At 46.5% G+C, this 21,084-nt stretch overlaps 3 protein-coding genes across 12 annotated transcripts in view; 2 read left to right on the top strand and 1 right to left on the bottom strand.

Moving 5' to 3' along the window:
* The window catches only part of AREL1 (apoptosis resistant E3 ubiquitin protein ligase 1), a 40,492-nt gene extending 37,234 nt beyond the window's left edge, over window positions 1-3,258 (bottom strand). For 4 of the 5 annotated variants that reach the window (XR_010606273.1, XM_065635596.1, XM_065635598.1 and 1 more), the window contains exon 1: window positions 3,161-3,249. The gene's annotated coding sequence lies outside the window, so the exon portion shown is untranslated. Of the gene's footprint in view, window positions 1-3,160 lie in introns of all 5 variants that reach the window. The other variant, XM_065635597.1, reaches the window with a different exon arrangement.
* An 18-nt stretch (window positions 3,259-3,276) lies between these two features.
* FCF1 (FCF1 rRNA-processing protein) lies at window positions 3,277-8,355 on the top strand. Its single transcript, XM_065635592.1, has 8 exons — window positions 3,277-3,353; window positions 3,446-3,513; window positions 3,686-3,757; window positions 4,032-4,180; window positions 4,564-4,636; window positions 5,557-5,644; window positions 6,113-6,207; window positions 7,466-8,355. Exons 1-8 carry the CDS (start codon window positions 3,351-3,353, stop codon window positions 7,512-7,514), a joined length of 597 nt encoding a protein of 198 aa, XP_065491664.1. The 5' UTR covers window positions 3,277-3,350; the 3' UTR covers window positions 7,515-8,355.
* Window positions 8,356-11,876: 3,521 nt separating this feature from the next.
* Window positions 11,877-21,084, top strand: part of YLPM1 (YLP motif containing 1) — a 41,737-nt gene continuing 32,529 nt past the window's right edge. For all 6 annotated transcript variants that reach the window (XM_065635630.1, XM_065635627.1, XM_065635625.1 and 3 more), the window contains exons 1-3: window positions 11,877-12,933; window positions 17,787-18,029; window positions 20,090-20,284. In XM_065635630.1, coding sequence (XP_065491702.1) covers window positions 11,920-12,933; window positions 17,787-18,029; window positions 20,090-20,284 — 1,452 coding nt within the window. In that variant the 5' untranslated portion in view covers window positions 11,877-11,919. The remainder of the gene's footprint in view (window positions 12,934-17,786; window positions 18,030-20,089; window positions 20,285-21,084) is intronic.

Here is a 21,084-nt window from a genome sequence, read left to right as displayed (position 1 = left end):
ATTTTAATTCTTTCACAGTACATATCCAAGATGTGCTACAAATGCCTGGTTGAAACTCTGCTCCAGTTTGGCCTGGCTGTGGAAGGTGTGTGGCTCCTGCCCACTCTGCAGAGGAATTTCACAGAAACTCATCAATGTTTGAGAATCTGTGAGATCCCCCTCCAGCACCTCAGAGAACCAGCCTCTTCATGCTACCAAAAAAACACCAACACAAAACTGGCCCTGTGGGTTCATCCACCCGAGCTATTTCTGCCTCAGTCCATAAGTTCTTCCCTTCTGTAAAGCATACAAGTCACACAGCCTCTCTCTCAAAAGCATAAAAAGAGAAGGATCAATCATTTCAACTACAAGGGGGTTTAAGTCAATTGAAGCCTGAGCCTCTTGATCTGCGTTGCAGAATTTCAGAGCTCGCTGGACACAGGGAATTAGTTATCTCCCTCAATCAGCACAGCAACTTCTCATTTTATTATCTCTGCATGAAGTGGCAAATGAGACACCAATCAGGTGGCCACCAGAGATGAAGTGGCTGTCATACAATCAACTTCCCTCTAGCATACGCGCTGCCAGCAGCTTTAACGATGCACTTGCAGCTGGGATACATCAGGGTAAAGAACCTAGCTGCAAATAGCTGGTATCCAAGATATGTTGCCACTCACTTATCAGAATACAGATCTAAATTAAAATAGTATCTGTGCTAAGAACTGCCAGCTAACAATTTGGGAAATGAATTCTGAAAATCAGCAATATAAGGTACCATCACAGCTAGGCTGGAAAAAAAAATGCTGAATTGTCTGATAGGTCTTAGTGCTCTTGATCCAAGGACAGAACAAGCAATGGTCTCCTGCCATTTCCAGGGAAAATGGGGGTTTGGAAAGCTTCACCTTCGCTTGATTCAAGGAGAAGTACTGGCATAATCAGCAAGGAATCATAAAATAAACTGTATTAGTGCCATTGCCTCTCTCAAGTCAGCAAGGAAAGGAAGGCCAGTAATGGGAGTACATTTTGTTTGTGTTAGTGCTGCTGTGAAGCCAGAGGAACACAGTGCAAAGCTCCAGAAGGACACACAAGTGTAGCTGCACAAACAAAAGGAATTATAACACGGCAATGGCACATTCGGGTGGCTACACCTACGAAGCCACTTGGGGATATGCTATACAGAACTGATTCACTGAGGTCTTAAGGAATCTGTTGTGCCTCTTGGTCTTCTTTTTTGTGCACTGATAAATTTAACTTCCTTTTTTTCTCTCCCTTGAAAAGTTCCAAAATTAAGAAGAAACATCAGTTTAAAACCTTTCTGCGGGTTGATACTATTAATATCTCATCGAACCAAGACAAGAGGACCCTTCATTCCTGTGCAGAATATCCTCTCGATCCATGTGCACAAATATCTACCATCAATGGAGCATGCATTCCATGTCCTGCACAACATGAAAATTCACTTCTGAGTGAAAAGACACGGTATCTTCTCACGCTAAATAAAGCATGCACAAACCAACAAACAGGAATGCCCATTGGAACCTAACTTTAAAATACAACCACAGGAGACTGAAGAGTCAGCGCAAAAGGCACTGAGCAGGCTCCAGTATCAGCTATCAAGGACAAAAGCCACATCGATGGCCAGAGTCCACACAAAACAGTCATTCTCTCATCAGGGATGGAATTTGTCATATGCATTTACACACAAGCCAAATAACATAGTGCCAAGAGGAAAAAAACATATGGGAGACGTTTGCCAACTGCCTACATCTATGGACTTCTCATGGTAACTGAACCATCAGCAGCTCTTCCTGCCCCCCTCAAACACAGCACGCCAGCCAGAGGGTGACTTTCATGCCACACTCATCTTGACACCAGATCTGCTTCCCAAGTCAGAACAACATTCAGCCACTTACCACCCTGCACATCCCTGGGGAAAGCATATCACCCCCTTCCTCCTCGATTACTTCCTTCACCCAAACCACTCGGGTGACTTGAGCAGCACCAGGGGAGCTCCAACAACTGTTTCCCCAAGCAACGATTAACCCTGGTGTGGTCACTCAGGCAGAAAGCTCAGCCGTGGTTTCCCTAACCAACCCTGTTCTTCTTTCAGTCTAATTTTCTTCCATGTCACAGTCACAGTTCTACTGATGCCAACGCTTCAGGAAAAAACTCCTGCATAGTACCTGACTGGCTGCATAGCTGTTTTTTCTGAGCAGCACACCAAATAACACTGGTTGCATCTGGAAGACACCAACAGCTACAAGTTCTCACTAATCCCAGAAGCTTGCACAAGGAAGTTAACAACATCCCTCCCTGCAACAGCCACTAGAAAACAAGTGCCCAGGACTAGTCTGAGGACCTGGAGAACATTTCCTTACATGTGCAAAAAGATATTTCGGGCCAGAGTACACCATTACAGCTGCAGAAAGCACGGCTGAAGTCATGCTCATTTTCTATGATTTCAGGTCACCACTGTTGGTAACATCTACAGATAATGACAATCTACTGCTTTTCATGCAGAAGCCCACGAGCTAAAGCGCAGCAGAGCCAGCGTTATATTAATTCTTCAAAACACGCCAGCGGAGCAAGCTCAAGAAAGTGGGCTGAAGGCCTCCACAACCTCCCAGCTCCACAGAACAGAGCAGAAGGGGGAACGGAGGGACACCGGGGTGCTGTGGTTCCCCCTCCAGCCCGCAACAGCTGGGACTCGACGGGGCCACCGAACCCCGCAGCCTTCCCATGGGCCCCAGCCCCCAACCCACCCGATGTGCCACCCGTACCCCGACAGCGCCATGTAAACGGCACAACGAAACCAAAACAGAAACCCGCCGGCCGCCGCGGGGCAGCCCTTCCCGCTCACCGGGAGCCCCGGCCCCGGCCCCGCCCGCCAGGGGTGTCCACCCGCTGCCGGCACAGCTGGGACCTCCGCCGCGGTAGCACCGGGCCTGCCGGGGGCAGCGGCGGCACCGTCTCCAGCGCGGACGCCCCGGGCCGGCAGCGGGGCCGCCCGCGACCCCCCCCGCTGCCACCGCGGGCGGGCCGGGCCACCACCCCGGGGGGACGCCCGAGCGCTGCGGGGCGGCCGGGCTGCAGCTCCCTCGCCCCGGGAGCCCCGTTCCCCGCGCCGGAGCCCGCCCTGCCCTTCCCCCGAGGCGCGGGAGGGGGCGGGTACCGCCGTTACCGGGGGCGCCGTTACCGGGGGCGGCCGCGGCGTCGGGCCCGCTGCTGCGCGCGACCGACACGGGCTCCCGCTGCCCCGTGCTGGCGGCCGGAAGTGACGCCACTCCCGCACCTTCCCGGCGGGGCGGGACGCGGTGACACGTTGTGGCGGCACCGGAAGTAGCGGCGGCGGCAGCAGCAGCGGCGGCGTCATGGTGAGCGGGGTGCGGGCCGGGGGTGGCTGGGCTGGGGCCTGGGTCTCGGTTTCTCCCCAGCTCATGGCGGCTGCGTGTCCGTTTCCTTGCAGGGGAAGCAGAAGAAGGCGCGGAAGTACGCGGTCATGAAGCGTATGATCAGCCTCCGGGACGAGCGCATGTGAGTGTGGCCGCGGCTGGGCCCGGTCCCAGGCGGCTCCCCCCGCCGGCCGCGCCGGCCTGGGCGTCCCCGTGTCCACTGGGGAGGAGCGGGAGGGGATCCGGCCCGGGCCTCTCCGCCCTGTCCTCCCTTCCCCGCCGTCCCCCTCAGGCGTGCCTGTGTTCTCTTGCAGTAAGGAGAAGGACCGGGCCAAGGCCCCCGTGAAGAAGAAGGAAGACCCGAGTGCCATCAAGGAGCGGGAGGTGTAAGTGCTGCCGGCGCTTTGGGGAGGGAAGAAGGGCCGGCCACACTGCGGGCTGCCACCAAGGGCGGTTCTGAGCAAAGCTGTCGGAGTAGGAAATGGTGCCCCAACCCCCGGGGGGTGGGCTTGGAGGGCAGTGGGAGGCCTGGCAGGTTACTATCCCACCCTGCTTTGTGTTGTTTCTGCTCATTACCCTTTCTTCATTCCATGCAAGTTATAGGATTAGGTATATTGTTAACTGCAACTGACTGATTTGTATTCTTTGTCTTTCTGGCAGCCCCCAGCATCCCTCTTGCTTGTTCTTCCAGTATAATACACAGTTGGGCCCCCCTTATCACATCCTGGTTGACACTAACTTCATCAACTTCTCCATCAAGGCCAAGCTGGACCTAGTGCAGTCAATGATGGACTGTCTCTATGCCAAGTGTGAGTGTCTGCATCACTTGCAGTTTCTTCTGGAGCACATAGTGTTGTGGTGTGCTTTATCAGCGTCATACCGCACCATCGAGCTCATTGTTCATAGCTGTGGTAACCCTGGAACTGTCTCTGGTTTCAGTCAAACAACAATCTTAAATGCTAATATCAACAAAGGTAAAGCATTATTAACCTAAAAATCTAAAATTATCACGGCATGGTCAAACTCAGTGGCTCTACATTTCATCACTTTGCAACCTTATCAGTTCTCGTAAGTTTTAAACATTAAGTAGTACGTTATAGAGTTCCATGATAGTTCCTGAACACACAGGCAATATGTAGGGGTCTGTGAAGAAATACTGCTTGGTTTTAATACAGGGCTTTTTTGCATGTAGGTATTCCATGTATCACGGATTGTGTAATGGGTGAAATTGAGAAGTTAGGACAGAAGTACCGCGTGGCGTTAAGGTAGGTGCAGGGTGTTCTTCTCCATTTCTATAACCTAATGTTTTAATATAAATAAATGAAAAGCACTTTCCATGATGGTCCTCCTGCACTAGGGGGTGGTTAGGTTGTTGCAGAGTCGAACTTGGTTTTGTTTCTCTGTCTATATGAGATCAGTACAATGACTAGAGTTTTAGATTATTTTTTAAAATTCTAAATGCTAGGTATGAGTGCACACTATTGATCTGTAAATCTTTTTTTCCTCTTAAGACTTTCAATTTAACACCTCCTCCTATTTCTCAATATATAGATAGATTTTTTTAATTATAGGAATTTCTAAAAGCAAATAAAGAAGTGACCGAAGTCTTATGGAACCATTCACTCATGTCTCATGTTATTCCTGTAGGAATAGGTAGCACATACTGATAATCTAGAGCCAGGTTATTGTGTGGTCTCTACAAAACCAGTCCAATGTCGTTTGTGCTCTCCAGGTGTACTAGCCACATGGATTGTTCTTTACTTTTTATTCTGGCCTGTTGTGTTGTAAAGTATCTGGGTGCATCCCCTAAACAGCTTTGATGTTCCCCTTCAGAGAGGAGGTGAAGTGCTCCTATATGCATAATACGACTGATGAGATACCAGAAGAAGTTCTAGTTCTTCCCACTTGTTTCAAATGACTTTGTTAGGCAAGAGCTTAACATTGTAGGGATCTTGAATCCAAATAACAAGTACTTAACCTATAATAATTAGCCAGACAAATTGCATTCTGTTTTTGCTCCTCATTTCAATCCATTGTTGTGTACCAGACGCTGCATCCCTTCAGCCCTTGTTTGAGAATAACGTGCTGCAGACCACAGAAAGGGGCGTTCCTGTTCCTCCACACTGTGTTACTGTACATACACTCTGGTCTGATTGCTGTGATGCTGCCTTACGTGTCCCCACAGAATTGCCAAGGACCCTCGGTTTGAACGCTTGCCATGTATGCACAAAGGAACCTATGCAGATGATTGCTTGGTGCAGAGGGTCACTCAGGTATTTCTATTTCTGAATTTTTCTATACTATGTTAACATACTAAAAATTCCTGAACCCTCCTAGTTACTGATAACTTAAATTTCCCACAGAGTAACTGTAAAATCTCACTAAGGGGCAGTTTCAGTCCCTAGCACAACTTTATTTGAAGCAAGGTATAGTCTCCCCTGAGCATTCTTGTTGTATAGGACAGCATCAAGGAGCACTTAAGATGGGAAAGCTGTCAGCTGGGAAGGCTGGACAGACTTTGGATGTTTCTACAAGTCTATTTTGGTGAGCAGAAGGATGCTTCTCGTCTGCTGTGGAGTTCTGTACAAGTCCTAGTAATGCCTTGCTATGGACTTGCAGCCCTCTTGTGTTAAATCAGCTCACTGAGTAGAAGCTTTTGCTCAGCTTTGTCTCCTTTTGTCTCCTTTGCTCCTGTTCGCTGGTGTTGAATCTGACTCATCTCTTTTTTTTTTTTTTTTCAGCACAAATGTTACATTGTGGCCACAGTAGATAAAGAGCTCAAGCGGAGAATACGAAAAATCCCAGGAGTGCCTATAATGTATATTTCCCGGCACAGGTAAGGGACCTCTGACAGGGAGAACACTGACAGGGACTCTATCAACGTGCACATCTCTCTTGCATTGTCTGTAGTGCAGGTTGCAGTAAAGGGCCTGGTGTCTGCACAAAAGTAGAAGTACAGCTGCTGCTGGGAAGAGAGGTCACAGAACCACTTTCATTGCAATCTACATGTTCACTTGCTTTTACCTGGAAAACTAATTTCCTTGAGGCCAGTGTTTCCATAGATCAGTTTTGCTTACAGCAGCAGCATCAGGACTACCAGGAATTCTCCAGGTTCTTGAGGAAAAGAACTATTATTTTTCCATGTTGTATTTGGTAGCTTTGTGTATCCTCAGCTAAGAGATTGAATTTGCTTCTTCAATAAAAACCAAACCAACTCAGAAGGATGCTAATGCAGCAATTTAAGTGCAATATATTTTTTCAGTATCTGCAAGTCCTTGCTCACTTTATTTTTTTATAGGCAATAGGACTAGTGATCTACTGTAAAAATATTTGCTTAAATTAATTTCCTGTTCCTTCCAAAGCACTGTAAAGCCTAAGCTAAGAAGACTTTACTCAACTTTGTCATATCCAGTGTTTTAATATTCTACATAATGTACAGCCCAGAAGATTTATCTTGCATAGAACCTATGCCAAATTGTTTCACAGTATGGTAGATATATTTGGTAGCATGGTAAGGAGAGAAGGCAGGACGTGGAGAGAAAAGGGCCAAAGTCTTCAGATGGGATGGGAGAGATACTGGGAAGGAGGCAATTGTGCTGGCAGTGTAGACAATGGGTCTAGTAATACGCGGACAGAGCAGTATCTCAGAAATGAGGAGGTTGATTCCTACAAATACGTAAAGTCTTAACTGATCTATAATTAGGATGTGGCTCAGAAGATTTTTCTTTCAAAACATCTTTGCCCCTTATTCAGTGTCATCAAGAAGTGTAAGTTGACTGGCCAAAGTTTTATTCTTCATAGTGGTCTGCTCTTAAATCCTAAGTCAGATCTCACAAAACCACTGGTTTTTTCCTTCTCTGGAGATGGTGAGTTTTTCATATGCCTGATTTCTGGGTTTGAGGTAAGGGATGACACCAACCTTATGAAGGCTTTTTGCTTTCGGAAGTAATATTTTTGTTCCTGGTGATCTGAGCTACAGACAGAAATGCAACAAAGCTTCTTGCTGTTCAGTCTCCCTGTAAGCCTCTTGCTGCATGAGGACGGGAGCAATGTGGTGTAGGTTGTCTTCATAAGTTTCCCTCTTTCTTTCTCAGATACAATATTGAGAGGATGCCAGATGATTATGGAGCTCCTCGATTCTAACCATCAAAGCTGGGACTAAGAGCCAGGATAAGGGTCCTCCTGGATCCAAACCTCTTGCCTTCTTTTTTGCTGGGACTCTGCTCATAGGACCATTGGTGACATTGGACTGACTTCACAGCCTTGCTCTTCTAAGAAGAAGCTACTTGGAAGAGTCTGGTTTTATTCATCCTTGTTTTGACATGGGCTGGTTACCTGTAGCTGGGAGAAGCATATGGGAAGGAGAGGACAGCAGTGTCCAGAACATGCCTAAGTCCTTCTTCATTGGGATCATTGGATTGGGATCATTGGAAAAAGTGATTTCAGCATTCTGAATTAAATGTTAGTGATGCAACTCTGGCAGAGACTGAAACCACAGAAATTATGGAAGTTTCTTATTGCTGCACCTGCCGCAGGACAAGTATTCCTCTGGGAAGCTCCATCACACCTGTCCCACCAGAAAATACGATATGTGTTCTGGACAAAAGCTGTCAAATATCCACCAGTTAATGTGCCTTCTCTTGATGGGGTTTTATTCAACTGTCCAATGAACGAAGTTGGGTCAAGTGTCCTGCTCTGATTCTTGTGTCTGTACTGAGTCTTTCTGCATATATGCCAAGTGACAGCGGGAGGGCATGGCTGGGTCAGGACAGACCTCTCCCTCTTGTTTGCTTGGCACCTCAAAACCTTATCGCTTTCGTTATGTGTCAGGGAAGAAGGGGAAGGTATCAAACTTTGACAGGAAGGTGTTGATCTGTGATGGGTATTAATGTGGGCTGGGAACAGAACAGTAGGGGGAAATGGAGCAATGGCTGTGGATCAAGAGGGACTCATGGAGACCTGCAGCATCTGCTGAGGGAAAGAAGTGGTCAGAGGAGGGAGGGAGGGAGGGAAAAGAGGTGGTTAAGCCACATGGAGAATTGCAGTGGAAAAAATATTTCAGACCTCTAACTCAGCATTCTCATATCTTCTCTGTTACTCTTTAATTTTTAGCAATATAATTTGCTATTCTGATCTCTGCTCTGCAGTGAGGAGAATTGTATTAAGACTGAGTGGTGGGAGACAATATGAGGGTCACCAGGGGCCAACGTGCCATAGAGTGCTTCCTGGCCAAAATGCTGGAGTGGGGGTATAGTAAAGAGGCAGACTGAAAATTTATATTCTTGCTATAAATAAGAAAATTTCCAAACTTTAATAGAGCTTTTATCCTGTGGTGCCTTACACTCGTGCAGGCTGCAGAGAATAGCTGAACCCAGATGTCTGGACGCTGCGCAGCACACAGTGACGATAATACCTCTTTTCTGCTAATCATTTCCTGTCCTTGGGAAATGCCCTGACGTGCTAAGAACTCTCTTGCTAGCAGCCTACTTCTACAGAGATCTTAGGAAACTTTGGGAACGCATCAGTCTTACCCCTCATGCTATCTCTTTGCTTGCTGCAGGCACATCTACTAAACTAATCCCAGAAATAACGTACTGACACTTTCAAAACATAGCCCCTTCCAAGGTATCACAATTGAAGTTTATCTTCTACGCCTCCAGCCAAGAAGAGGGTAGCCAACAACCCTGAGATTTTATACTCTCTGTATAATTGTACCTTTCAAAAATACTATCCTTAGTTTTCTTCTCTCAGTCCAAGTCACATTTCATTAAGTTAAATGTTCAAGTAGTCAGGAACACTTGAAGACCATGTTCAGTCAAATAAAGACTGAGAAACAGGTAGGATTAGATCTGTGTAATATGGTTTTCAGAATAATTTTAGTTTTGAAAGGCTTCAAGTAGAGTTAACTAGAATTCTCTGTGTACAAATAACTTGAATTAACCTAAACTGAAGGAGACTGGGGAAGAAAGAAATGGACACTCATGGCAATATTTGACAGAAGTCTTTCTGGCACTGGAGAAGAGGTCAAAGGCACAGCAATATGATTAATTTGGGAAATGTCTGCCTGCCAGCAGAATGCCTGTTGGAGGGACCTAGCAAAATACATGTACGTAGAAGGAACTGTGGGTCGGAATCAAAGCAAATGTGCCTATTTACCAAAATCTTTTACTCCTTAGATTAACATTCCTTGTGATCTCCCTTGCTTGTTTTACTAACAGGAGAAGGAACCTGAATAGGCATAAGGCAATTCCTAAAGAAGTATTAAGAGGACTGGAGGATGAGCAGCAGGGAGAAAGTATTGGCAGTGAGCAAACCCATCAGGAAATGTTCATAAATTGAGTATAATTGGCAAGACAGAAGAACTTGGGGATACACTCAAAGAGCCTGATTAGAAGAGGCACAAGGCAGGAAAGGACAACCTGAGTTATCAAGTGCTTCCCCTGCAGTCTCGGGGAACTTAAGTTCACAAGGAGGTATTTACTCCATGCACACCGTGGCATCCCAACCTCCGATCCAACTTGCAGTATGTTAAAGGAGGAAAGATCATTATCATTAAAGCGAGAATGCTTTGATGTTCCTACGAATGCAGAACTCTGCCAGCCCAAACCAGAAGAGAAATTCCTTCCTGACCCAACTCTGGCAGTTGGTTTAAACCTTCACATGAGTTAGATATTAAACAGATGCCTGCAATGTTTCTCAGAGGCTCTATGATATCCAGCCTCCCCGCTAACATCCCGTCTCTTGCTGTAGCCAGTTTTCATCGCTTCAGAAAACAGAAAACAATCAGAAAAGCTGTAAAAAGGTCTGAAGTTATGTGAAGAATAAAAGAAAATAATTTCTACTCCTTTCAGGGGACCACCAGATGGCCCAAGATTGCTGCAGCGTTACCACCAGATGAAGTGAAGAAACTTAAGCTGCTGATCCAAGATGTGACACTGGTTAACAGAGGGATAACTGAAATGTGGTAGAATAGCATTTAGAAGCAGGGAGAATGTGAACTATTAAAAAAATTAACTAAAACCAGCACGATGACATAATTAATATTAAAGACTATAAAAGAGCAAAAGAGCATAATGCGGACTTAACAGCGTTGCTTTAGGACAAGGTAATGTTGCGTAAAGCGAATGTATCATGGCTAGCGGGTGTCAACTACTGCTGCCCACACCAGATTTTGGTGTTGGCAGAAACATCTGTCAAGTTACACTTTGGCCTCCTTAATGTAGGCTGGAAAACAATTGCTACTGAAAATGGTGGAATACATGTATTTCTTCAGAAGGGAAGTAACATGTTTCTTACACAATATTGAGTAACCACAATGGCAAGAATACTGAGAGACACCTGCCTGCAGGAAGTAAACTTGGGTAAACTGATTGCAAGAGAACTTGCTTTGAGTGAATCAATCAGGAAGATAAATCAAAGGATGTTTGCAACAGGAATTCTCTATTTTGAAAGGACAGACCTTCAAAAGCTTAGCGAGCAAACTGGCCCAGAGAGCTCAGGGAAATAAATGTTAAGTACATGTACGACGCGGAGGAGATGTGGGAGATGTGGACTAAAAGTACTAATGCTATCTTGAAGTCATTCACTGCAAGAGAAATCTTACAGGAGCACCACCCTAGGCAGAAAAGGATCACACGCACAAGCCCTCCTGTCTTTTCTCTTACAGTGGAAGTTCAGCACTTCGTGTAAATCTTTGCCAAGTGGCTACAGAACACGTTTGCATGTTTAACTCATACTTCAATGCGGAAAGAGAGGAAATGCAAAAAAAAAAAATTTTCTGCTCCCCAGCGCAGTTGCTTCTGTAATGGAGGAGGCAGCTTCACGCATGCACCGCTCCGTTCTCCTTTTTGCCTCTCGGTTTCATCACCAGCACATTTACTGAAAACGAAACGAAACAAACCCGTTCGGGTCACGTTTCGGGTCCGAGCACCAGCATCCCCCGCCCCGCCAGCGCAGCCGGGCCGCTTCCCGCGGGCCCCTGCCCGCGTCGCTGACCACTGCTCAGCTCTGCCGCTGCACCCCGGGTCACCCACACCGGGTTCGCGGCAGCCCCGCGGGGCTGGGGCGGCAGCGGGAACACGGCCGCCGCCGCAGCGGGTAACCGAGGTCACCGGTGCCCCCGCCCCGGTAGCCCCACGGCCCGCGGGAAGCCGGGCCAGTGCGGGCCCGCGCAGGACCCGCCGCCACCCGCCCGCTTGTCGCGCCTCTACACAAAATGGAACCGCCCCCGCCGGGGTCCCCAGCAGCTCTCTGCGCTGCCCGCTCCTCCCTCCTCCGAGCCGACGGCGGGGAGCGGAAACGGGCAGCGGCGCTCTGTCCTTGCCTCCCCCCGCTCTATGCTCCCTCCGGCAGTGACGGCGGCTCCTCGCTAGGCGGCGCGCTGCCGGCGCCGACAGCCCGACGAGTGGCGCCGCTCGACGCTCTAGCGTCCCAGGCGCACTCTACTGGCCGGGAGGGCGGTGCGCCACCCCGCGCAGGCGCCGTGAGCCGCACGCGCCACAGCCGCCGCGGCCTGTGGAAGCGCCGCGCTCCGCTCCGCGGCCCCGCCATGTACCCGGCCTGGGGCTTGTACGGGGCGGCGGGGCACTACCCGCCGCCGCCCACATCCATCCCGCCCCCGCCGCTGCCCATCCCGCCCCCCAGCGTGCCGCCTCCCGCCGTCCCGCCGATGCCGCTGCCCAGCTACCCGCCGCCGGGCCCCGCGCCCGCCGCCCCGCCGCCCACCGGCACCTCGGGGTTCCTGAGCCTGCAGGAGCAGCACCTGGCGCAGCTGCAGCAGCTCCAGCAGATGCACCAGAAGCAGCTGCAGTCCGTGCTGCTGGGGCCGCCGCCGCCGCCGGGGCCGCCCCCTCCGGGGCTGCCGCCGCCGCCGCTGCCCGGCTCCTTCACCGACTGGCAGCAGCCGCCGCCGTCCGTGCCGCCGCCGGTGCGCAGCTACCAGAAGCAGTTCGCCCACCGCGAGCCGCCGCCAGCCCGCAAGCCGCCCTCCGCCGCCCGGGATCGCGATGGCCAGGAGCCGCCGGGCGGGCACGGCGACTGGGGCGAGCCGGTGCCCTCCGAGCCGGTGCCCATGGACATGGAGCTGTCCTCGCCGCCGCAGTCCCCGCAGCCCGCCGCCCAGGCCTACCTGCCCCCCGCCCAGGCCTACCTGCCGCCCCCCCAGGCGGAGCCCTACCTGCCCCCGGCCCAGTCCCCGCCGCTCCAGCCCTACCTGCCCCGGGCGCAGGCCTCCCAGCCGCCCCCCTCCTTCTCCGAGCCCCCGCCCTCCTATCTGGAGCCCCCGCCGGCCACCGCCTCCCAGCCCTACCTGCCGCCTCCCGCCCAGGGCTACATGGCGCACCCCGAGCCCTACCTGCTCTCCTCCCAGGCCTCCCCTTCCCAGCCGGCTCAGCCCAGCCTGGCCCCCTCCATCCCGCCCCCTGCCAAGCCATCGCAGACCCATTTCCCCCCACCGCAGCCGTCCCTGGCGCTGCCCGCCGCTGCCCAGCCCGAGCCCGTGCAGGGGGCCGCCAAGGAGGCCGATGGCAGCGAGCAGCCGGACCCCTCCACCATGACTCCCCAGGTAAGGCCGTGCCGCCCCCGCGCTCGCCCCGGCCGGCAGCGATGGCGATCGACCGCCGGCGGGTACCGAGTGTTGCCGAGGTCTCTGAGTAAGGGCAGTTAATAAACACGCCTCATTTGCATAGTACTTGAGGGGTTTGGACACAACCCTTGGAAGTCCAGGAATGGCGTGGCTCAGGTGAGGTAATGCTGCTTTACCCAGTGGTCGCCGATGTAGCAAATGTTGGTGTAGCGTTGAGACATAGCAAACTGCCATTTTTTGAAAGTAAATTAGTTATTTGGGGAAAAGTCTAACTCCCAGCTGGATTTAGTTTTCATGGGGGATTTGTTGGTCTCTGGAGGATCATTTTGGAAAGTTCAGCATGTGGGTACCTCTGATTTCATCCGGCCTGTTGTCAGATGCAACAGTCTGTTTACTTATTGCACATTGCAGGATGAGCCTCTTCAGTGATTTCTTCATTTAGGTTTCTCGTGTATCAGTTGTCTGTCTGATCAGTCAAGAATTGTGACTGTTTCTATCTTACCACATATTCAAAGCTGTAAAAGTGTTTCTGTAGTGGTACATAGTTGCCCTTTACTTAGACTTACTTATACATTTTCTGCTACGTGTGCTTGATCTTCCGTATAAAGTTGTATGGGCCATTGGTGGGAAACGTTCTGAAATGCTTTTGAGGTGAAAAATATTTTTAATGCTGTGTGCTTTTTATGTGTACACTGGAGGCAAAATGCCTGCAAAATGTTTGGATGCTTCGCTTCCTAAATGTGAGCGGTTCCAAATAAACTGATGTGACTGTTCATACGCATTAAGTTAGGGACAATCCAGTTACTTAAGGTTAAACGTGCACAAGTGTTAAGGTCCTCAGCTACACATGCAGGTAGGTCAGATTCACTGAGGCTTTTGCATGGTTTTAGGGTCAGCTTGCACAGATCCAGCTGCAAGAACAAAGCTGAAGTGCATGCTTTAAATTGACTTTAAGGTTTTTTTAAAAAATCTATTTTTGGCAAATTGATCTTAGAATTCTGCTTTGAAGCTAAGTTTCCAAAAATCTTGTGCCATATTGAGGTCACTGACACTTTAAATTTGGTAATCATTGAAACACATTTTTAACTGTATCCATTAAAATTTCATACCAATACCTGAATACCTTTGGGAATGTATGATTTTTAACTTTGTACCGTATAACTAATCACTTTCTAGCAAAGTGGTGCTTTCAGTTCATGAATTTAATTTTACAAAGATTTTTGGACAGTACTAGTTGATCTTTTACAGTGAGAGCAATGAGACTCATTAATTTTTTTAATGGCAAAACCAAAACTGAAAAATCAGGTGTGGAAAGTGATGTTAATTCACTATTGAGGTTGCTTGCTGTCTTCTTAAATTATTGAACTCTAGATTGAACACTAAACTGTAATTCCTCCCCCCTTATGTAGCCTGACATTTCATAAATGTTATTTAATTGTTCCTCAACCCCACTCTCTCCAGAAGAGTCACAAATAATGTATTATTGTGGTGCACATGTAGAAGAAGCAGAACATTGCTGAAGTTTACATTGTCTGGTTTATGAGTGTTCATGCAAACAACTTCTATCTTGAGTAGTTTGTTTAGCCTTGTGCACAATTCAGTGTTAATTCAAAAGGAACATGGTACTTTGCTGGTCATAAATTTGTTATAACAGATTTATATGATTTTGGCTATTTTAGGCTGTAAAATGAGACAGGATTTGGAGCAACAAGTCATTCCACAACAGGAAAAGGAAAAAGAAAGCATAGTGATGCTTTCTTGCTAATGATCTTAACAGCTGAGCAGACAAATACTGTAATTTGTCATTTATAAGATCCTAGTAAGCCCTTGTTTAAACGGGTAATTGAAAACAATTCTTTCTGTTCTCATCCCACAGTAACAGTGGCCACAGCCAAACAGATCAGTGTTTTCTCTTAACATAGAAAATATTATGAAATTTCCCATGAATTAGTGTTTTATTTCCCTTTCCTGTCTAAATGTGCTGCTCTTTGTCTTAACAATATTGTGAGTTTAGCATAGTTTCTTACATGGGTGTACAACTGGATTAAATTGCTGGATTCTTGGTGTTTCTCTACAGTCAGGTGCATCTTTAGTTAAGTCCTGTTAAAATACCTGGGGTATTTCATTAATGCTCCGTCTGATATTTGGGTACTGTATGCTGCTATTTATTTACAGGAGTAAACAAATACATGTGGGTGCATCTGTATCTGTAAATATGCATTTATCCACGTGTTAAAGCTACCTTAGCTTTACCATGTTACTTTTCAGCAGACTGCTGCACTCTTTAAAGTCCCTTCTTTGTTTTGTAAAGGGTACTGAACCATTCGTTTGCTATCTTTGCCAGAAGAGGACCAAGTGTCCCCCAAAATGGGCATTGTGTTATGGCCTAGGGTCACCTAAATTCATTTTGAAGTAGTCTTTTGACGTGGGCTCAGTGTTCCCATTTTTGGTGGTATGTCCTGTAGTCAGGAGCTGACAGTGCTGGTTTCGATGTTCCCTGTACAATACAACAGGTGTAGCCTCTTGGTCAGCCAAAGATGGAAAAAGGCATAGATTAATATTGATGCTGGTGTGTTCCTTGGGCTTAAGGACTGTAACTGGACTTGAAGAATGACAGTAATTGTGAGGAGATAAGCACTCAAATAACTAACTTTTTGCCATCAGGAGTTTCTACACTAGCACTTCTGTTTTGCTCAGTTTAAGCTGTAGAAATCTACCTTTCCACTTTTCTCGTGCTTTTCAAATGGAGTGTGCGATACGTGTGTCACTGACTTCATCTGCAAAAAATAGGTGACAGGTTATTATTATAGCTCTTCATGTGTACCCCTGGTCATATTATGAGTTTTAGCCCTTTGCCTGATTGGTAGAACGAGGAGGAAACAAAATGGGTCCATGGAGACAACAATTTTGTGGCAGTAGAACAGGTGCTCACCCAATGTAGCATCCAGCACTGTCACCCTAAATCACCCTATAATGTCTTTTCAGAGGGATAACTGAATCAGCTTTTGAATAGCTGGGGATGTATTCTCCTCCCTGGTGTTGAAACTTGCACTTGTTACAGCAAGTTGTTGAAGGTTTCTGAGAGAGTCCGTGCTGGACCATGAATGCACATCTCCACCCAAAGCCATGACAACTCTTCTCCAAGAATCTTTTTAACAAAAATATGACTCAGGAGTTATTGCAGGATCAACAGAGAGTGCAAGAAGCATGGCCTCTCCTTTTATTGACCTCATCTCCAAGTTACAGTTTTGCAGAAGTATTTTTTTTTAAATACAGTTCTGTGTTTAATTGTGTCTGCTAGATTGCTGCCAGTTGAAACCATCACTCCTGATGGAGATAAGCTTTTGGAGGAAGCTTGTGCTTTTTTAAACTTGTTTTAAGATAGGTCAAATGGCTCAGTTTCGAGAAATCTCATCAGACAGCACCTACCACTTTGTTGTTGTCACACTTATATTGTAAAATATCTGCATCTTTTGGGTTCTTTTCTGTTTCTGAGTGAACTTTGTATAGGCGTCTTTTCTTAACTGTGCGTGCTTGGATGGAAGGGAAGAACAGGTGATATGAAATATGTAGGGCAGTCACAGATTCTCAGGGGTGGTGGAGGAGACGCGAGAGCACAAGAATGGTTGCACTAGGTCAGACCAGAAGTACAGTATTTTATCGTTCTGTCTTTGATAGTGACTGAAAGCAGATGCTAAGAGAACAACTTAAAAATCAAATGCATAGTGATATCTCCTTAAAATACAAGAGCTGCCTTAGCTGCAACTGGTGTCTTTATTTTTAAAAACTGTAGATTTTTCTTCTATGAATTTGTAGGGCTATGTCTTGAATCCACAAAATTTTAGCCCTTGCAGTGATTTCTGGCAGGGACTTTGGTAGCACAAGGCCATGTCAGGTGAAGAGCTGCCTCCCACGTGTTTTGAATCTGTGTCCTGCTAGTCTGCTTTGATGCCTGGTATTTGTTGGATTGGGAGAGATACAGAACTGTCGGTTCTATTCAGGTCTCTTTAAGATGCACCACTCCATGTGTGTTGAGATGCTTGTCTTTAGTCTTTTGTTCTTTATATTGGTGGCAGGTTACAGGGCTTTGAAGCTGCTGCCTTCTGCCTGGAGTACTCTAATTCAAGCCTGAAATATTTAAAACTGAAAGCTTGATCACTTCTTAAATTGATAATTTTTTGAGTGCAACCATATCTATTTGCTTCTTCAGCTGTTGAATCCATCAGAATTCAGATGATAAATAATCCTCACTATATGCTGGTTCTGGTTGTTCTTTTTCCTTTCCACATCCTTTATTCAAATGTCTCCACCACGATTTCTCAGCCATCATTTTCACTCTATTTGATGTCTGTGTTCTCTGTTCTTCCTTTTCATTTTTTGGTACCTTTCCTCCTTTTTTTTTTTTTTCTACTGATCCCTTACTCATACTTGCCCACCATTTTATCTTCATTTTACCCAAGTTAGTGTCATAATAAGTACCTTAAGTGGTTAGGAATAAAAAGCACCAGAAGTAATAAGTATGCTTGTTATCACGTCTGAAGTAATTTGACTCATTACTGGTCATCTTTCTGCTTTTCATTATTGTTCTCTTTAGTTGTAAGCTCTTTGAGGTAGGAAATAAATTCTGCTGCAGGTACTATGCCTCACATAGTGGTTTCTGAGGTTTGATTCGATCTTCCTGGCATCCATTGCAGTACTGTTGATGATGAAGTTAGTTTTCCCTCAAAACAGATTTTAAAACTTTTCATGAGTGTGATCCTAGTGACTATCATTAATTAATTTTCCTGTTTTTTCCCATTAAAACTGTCTTAGAAAATTTCTGTCTGTTGTAGGAGCAGCAGCAATACTGGTACCAGCAGCACCTGCTTAGCCTGCAGCAAAGGGCAAAAGCCCACGCTCAGGGACAGCAGCAAATGAAAGGTCCAGTGGTGAAGGATGCATCTGAGCAGAGAGGAAAGTCTGAAGAAGGGATAATGAGCACTTCAGCTCAGCAGTCTGAACCTCCGCCACTTAATGAATCCCTGCCTCCAACTTCCAAAGAAGACGAGTCTTCTCTTACGTCCACTGAAACTCAGGTAGGCTGCTCAGTGATGCCGCTCCCTTTGTTGTGCTAGATGGCATAAAGAAGCAGGAAAATAATACCATGAAATTCTCATGTATACTGTGTAACAATAACTAAATATGGTAAAGCAATCTTTAAAGAACATATGCTAAAGCTGCACCAATTAAAAAAATAAAAATACACTGGTTCTATATAGACTTGTATAATCACCCACACATGCACCAAGCGAGTCCAAGCTTGACGCACTGCTGCTTTCCTCAGCATTGTCGTCTTTGTTTATGAGAAACACTTTGTGATACCTAAGTGCAAAATCAAGTACTCAGTAGATGAGGAGTGCTATCTTTGAGACACTGTTTCTTAATTTCTCTCTGGCGGTTTGTCAGTTCTGGCTCCCCTTCCCTCTGTGTGTTATAGTTTGAAAGCCAAGAACTTTGCACAGAATGTTTTTGTCAGGGTGCTTAATAACAGTTGCTACAGAATCACAGAATGTAAGGGATTGGAAGGGACCTCAAAAGATCATCTAGTCCAATCCCCCTGCTGGAGCAGGAACACCTAAATGAGGCTACACAGAAAGACATCACAGAATCACAGAATGTCAGGGATTGGAAGGGACCTCGAAAGATCATTTAGTCCAATCCTCCTGCCAGGGCAGGAACACCTAGGTGAGGTTACACAGGAAGGCGTCCAGGCGGGTTTTGAATGTCTCTAGAGAAGGAGAATCCACAACCTCCCTGGGCAGCCTGTTCCAGTGTTCCGTCACCCTCACTGAGAAGAAGTTTCTTCTCAAATTTAAGTGGAACCTCTTGTGTTCCAGCTTGAACCCATTACCCCTTGTCTTACTGTTGGTTGTCACCGAGAAGAGCCTGGCTCCATCCTCGTGACACCCACCCTTTATATATTTATAAACATTGATGAGGTCACCCCTCAGTCTCTTCTTCTCCAAGCTAAAGAGACACAGCTCCCTCAGCCTTTCCTCATAAGGGAGATGCTCCACTCCCTTAGTCATCTTTATGGCCCTGCGCTGGACTCTCTCCAGCAGTTCCCTATCCTTCTTGAACTGAGGGGCCCAGAACTGGACACAATATTCCAGATGAGGTCTCACCAGGGCAGAGTAGAGGGGAAGGAGAACCTCTCTCGACCTACTAACCACCCCCCTTCTAATACACCCCAGGATGCCATTGACTTTCTTGGCCACAAGGGCACAGTGCTGGCTCATGGTCATCCTGCTGTCCACCAGGACCCCCAGGTCCCTTTCCCCTACACTGCTCTCTAATAGGTCATTCCCCAACCTGTACTGGAACTTGGGGTTGTTCCTGCCCAGATGCAAGACTCTACATTTTCCCTTGTTATATTTCATTAAATTTTTCCCCGCCCAACTCTCTAGCCTGTCCAGATCTCGCTGGATGGCAGCACAGCCCTCTGGCGTGTCAGCCACTCCTCCCAGCTTGAGGGATGGAGGTCATGCTTGATGTTCAAACAGATTACTGCAGGGTAGTAGATTACACTGCAGCACATACTTCACATTAACTTACAGTGTGTGGGTTCCTACCGAGTGGCAAAAATCATGCATTCAGAGTTACTTTACCTCATCATGAAAAACACTGTTGTCTCATTATATTTGCTGTGAACACCAAATAACAGATCTGCATTAATCTCTTTCCTGTAGGTAGTTTCTGTATGTATGAAAACCCTAATTGCTATCAGCCTAACCTTTAGATCAGACTATTCACATTAAGAATAAATGAAATTAAAATCAGCCTTCCAGAAGCTGTGGGTGGCCAGAACGCTGAAATACAGAGTGATAAAATAATGAACACTGACAAAGTTCCGGTAAAGTGGGTAGTGATCAAGTGTGGTCTTTTTTCTGACAGAAGGAGCTTTCCCTATTCACATTAAGAATAAATGAAATTAAAGTCAGCCTTCCAGAAGCTGTGGGTGGCCAGAACACTGAAATACAGAGTGATAAAATAATGAACACTGACAAAGTTCCTGTAAAGTGGGTAGTGATCAAGTGTGGGTTTTTTCTGACAGAAGGAGCTTTCCTTTATTTATAATATTTGCCTTTTTCTCTAGCTCAATATTGAACCTCCCGATGACCCTGAGGAAGATTTGAGGTTGCAGCAATTGCAAGCGGCAGCAGCTCAATGGCAGCAGCATCCCCATCACAGAGTTGGATTTCAATATCAGAGAATAATGCAGAAGCATGCCCAGCTGCAGCAGATAGTACAGCAGTATCAACAGATCATGCAACAGCCTCCACACTTAGAGGTGAAACACTGAGGAGACGATGTTTGATACACTTCCTGGGAGACTTAGCACTCATGGTCTGCTGAAAAACAAGTAGTTGAATAATTTCTCATGATTGGCTCATTTGCCTAGATACTTTTTTCTGCTTGGATAGAAGTCTATATCCTCTTTTCCTATTGTCACTCAACTTCAGAGTGAAAAAAGAATTGACAGATGGTGAGGAAGCTTCAGTAGGTTGAGAAAGAAAAGATTTTTTATTTGTTGTGAGGTTTTTTCCAGACATACCTGGGTGTGATACAGGAGCAAAGCTGAACACATTGAATTTGCTCAGCTTTGAATGTTTAGTGCTGGAGAGACAGTTCACAAGAAAGGTCAGATAAAGAGATGATTGCATGGAGTAATTTGCTAGCTGCTCTTTTTTACAACATTGTGTAGTACAAAAATAAATATGTACAACGATGAGGTAAACATAGATGCCAAAAATATGCAGTTAAAGTAATTAAGAAAATCACTGTCTCATTATTTTGGACTAAAACGATCAGCAAAATAAAAATAAAAAGTCTTAACAAGTATGGATAATTATATCAGTGTTGCAACCTTTAGCTTTTGAGTAGAAGTTGATTACTGTGTTAGAGAGTTGAGTCAGCTTTTTCTGTGTTGGTGGAGTTTGTACATTAAGCATTTCTTTGTAGCTTGAGCAAAGCAAAAAAAAAAGCCTTTTATACATAAATGTCTTCTAGTCATAAAATGTGTAAATTGTCACAATGACTTTAGACATCACAGTTGGTGTTTGCTTTTGTTTCAGTGTAGTTCTTCCTCAA

This window comes from Caloenas nicobarica, chromosome 5, assembly GCF_036013445.1.
Source record: "Caloenas nicobarica isolate bCalNic1 chromosome 5, bCalNic1.hap1, whole genome shotgun sequence".
Taxonomy (NCBI): Eukaryota; Metazoa; Chordata; class Aves; order Columbiformes; family Columbidae; genus Caloenas; species Caloenas nicobarica.
The sequence above is the reverse complement of the archived record's forward strand: the minus strand, read 5'-3'. Positions and strand labels throughout refer to the sequence as shown.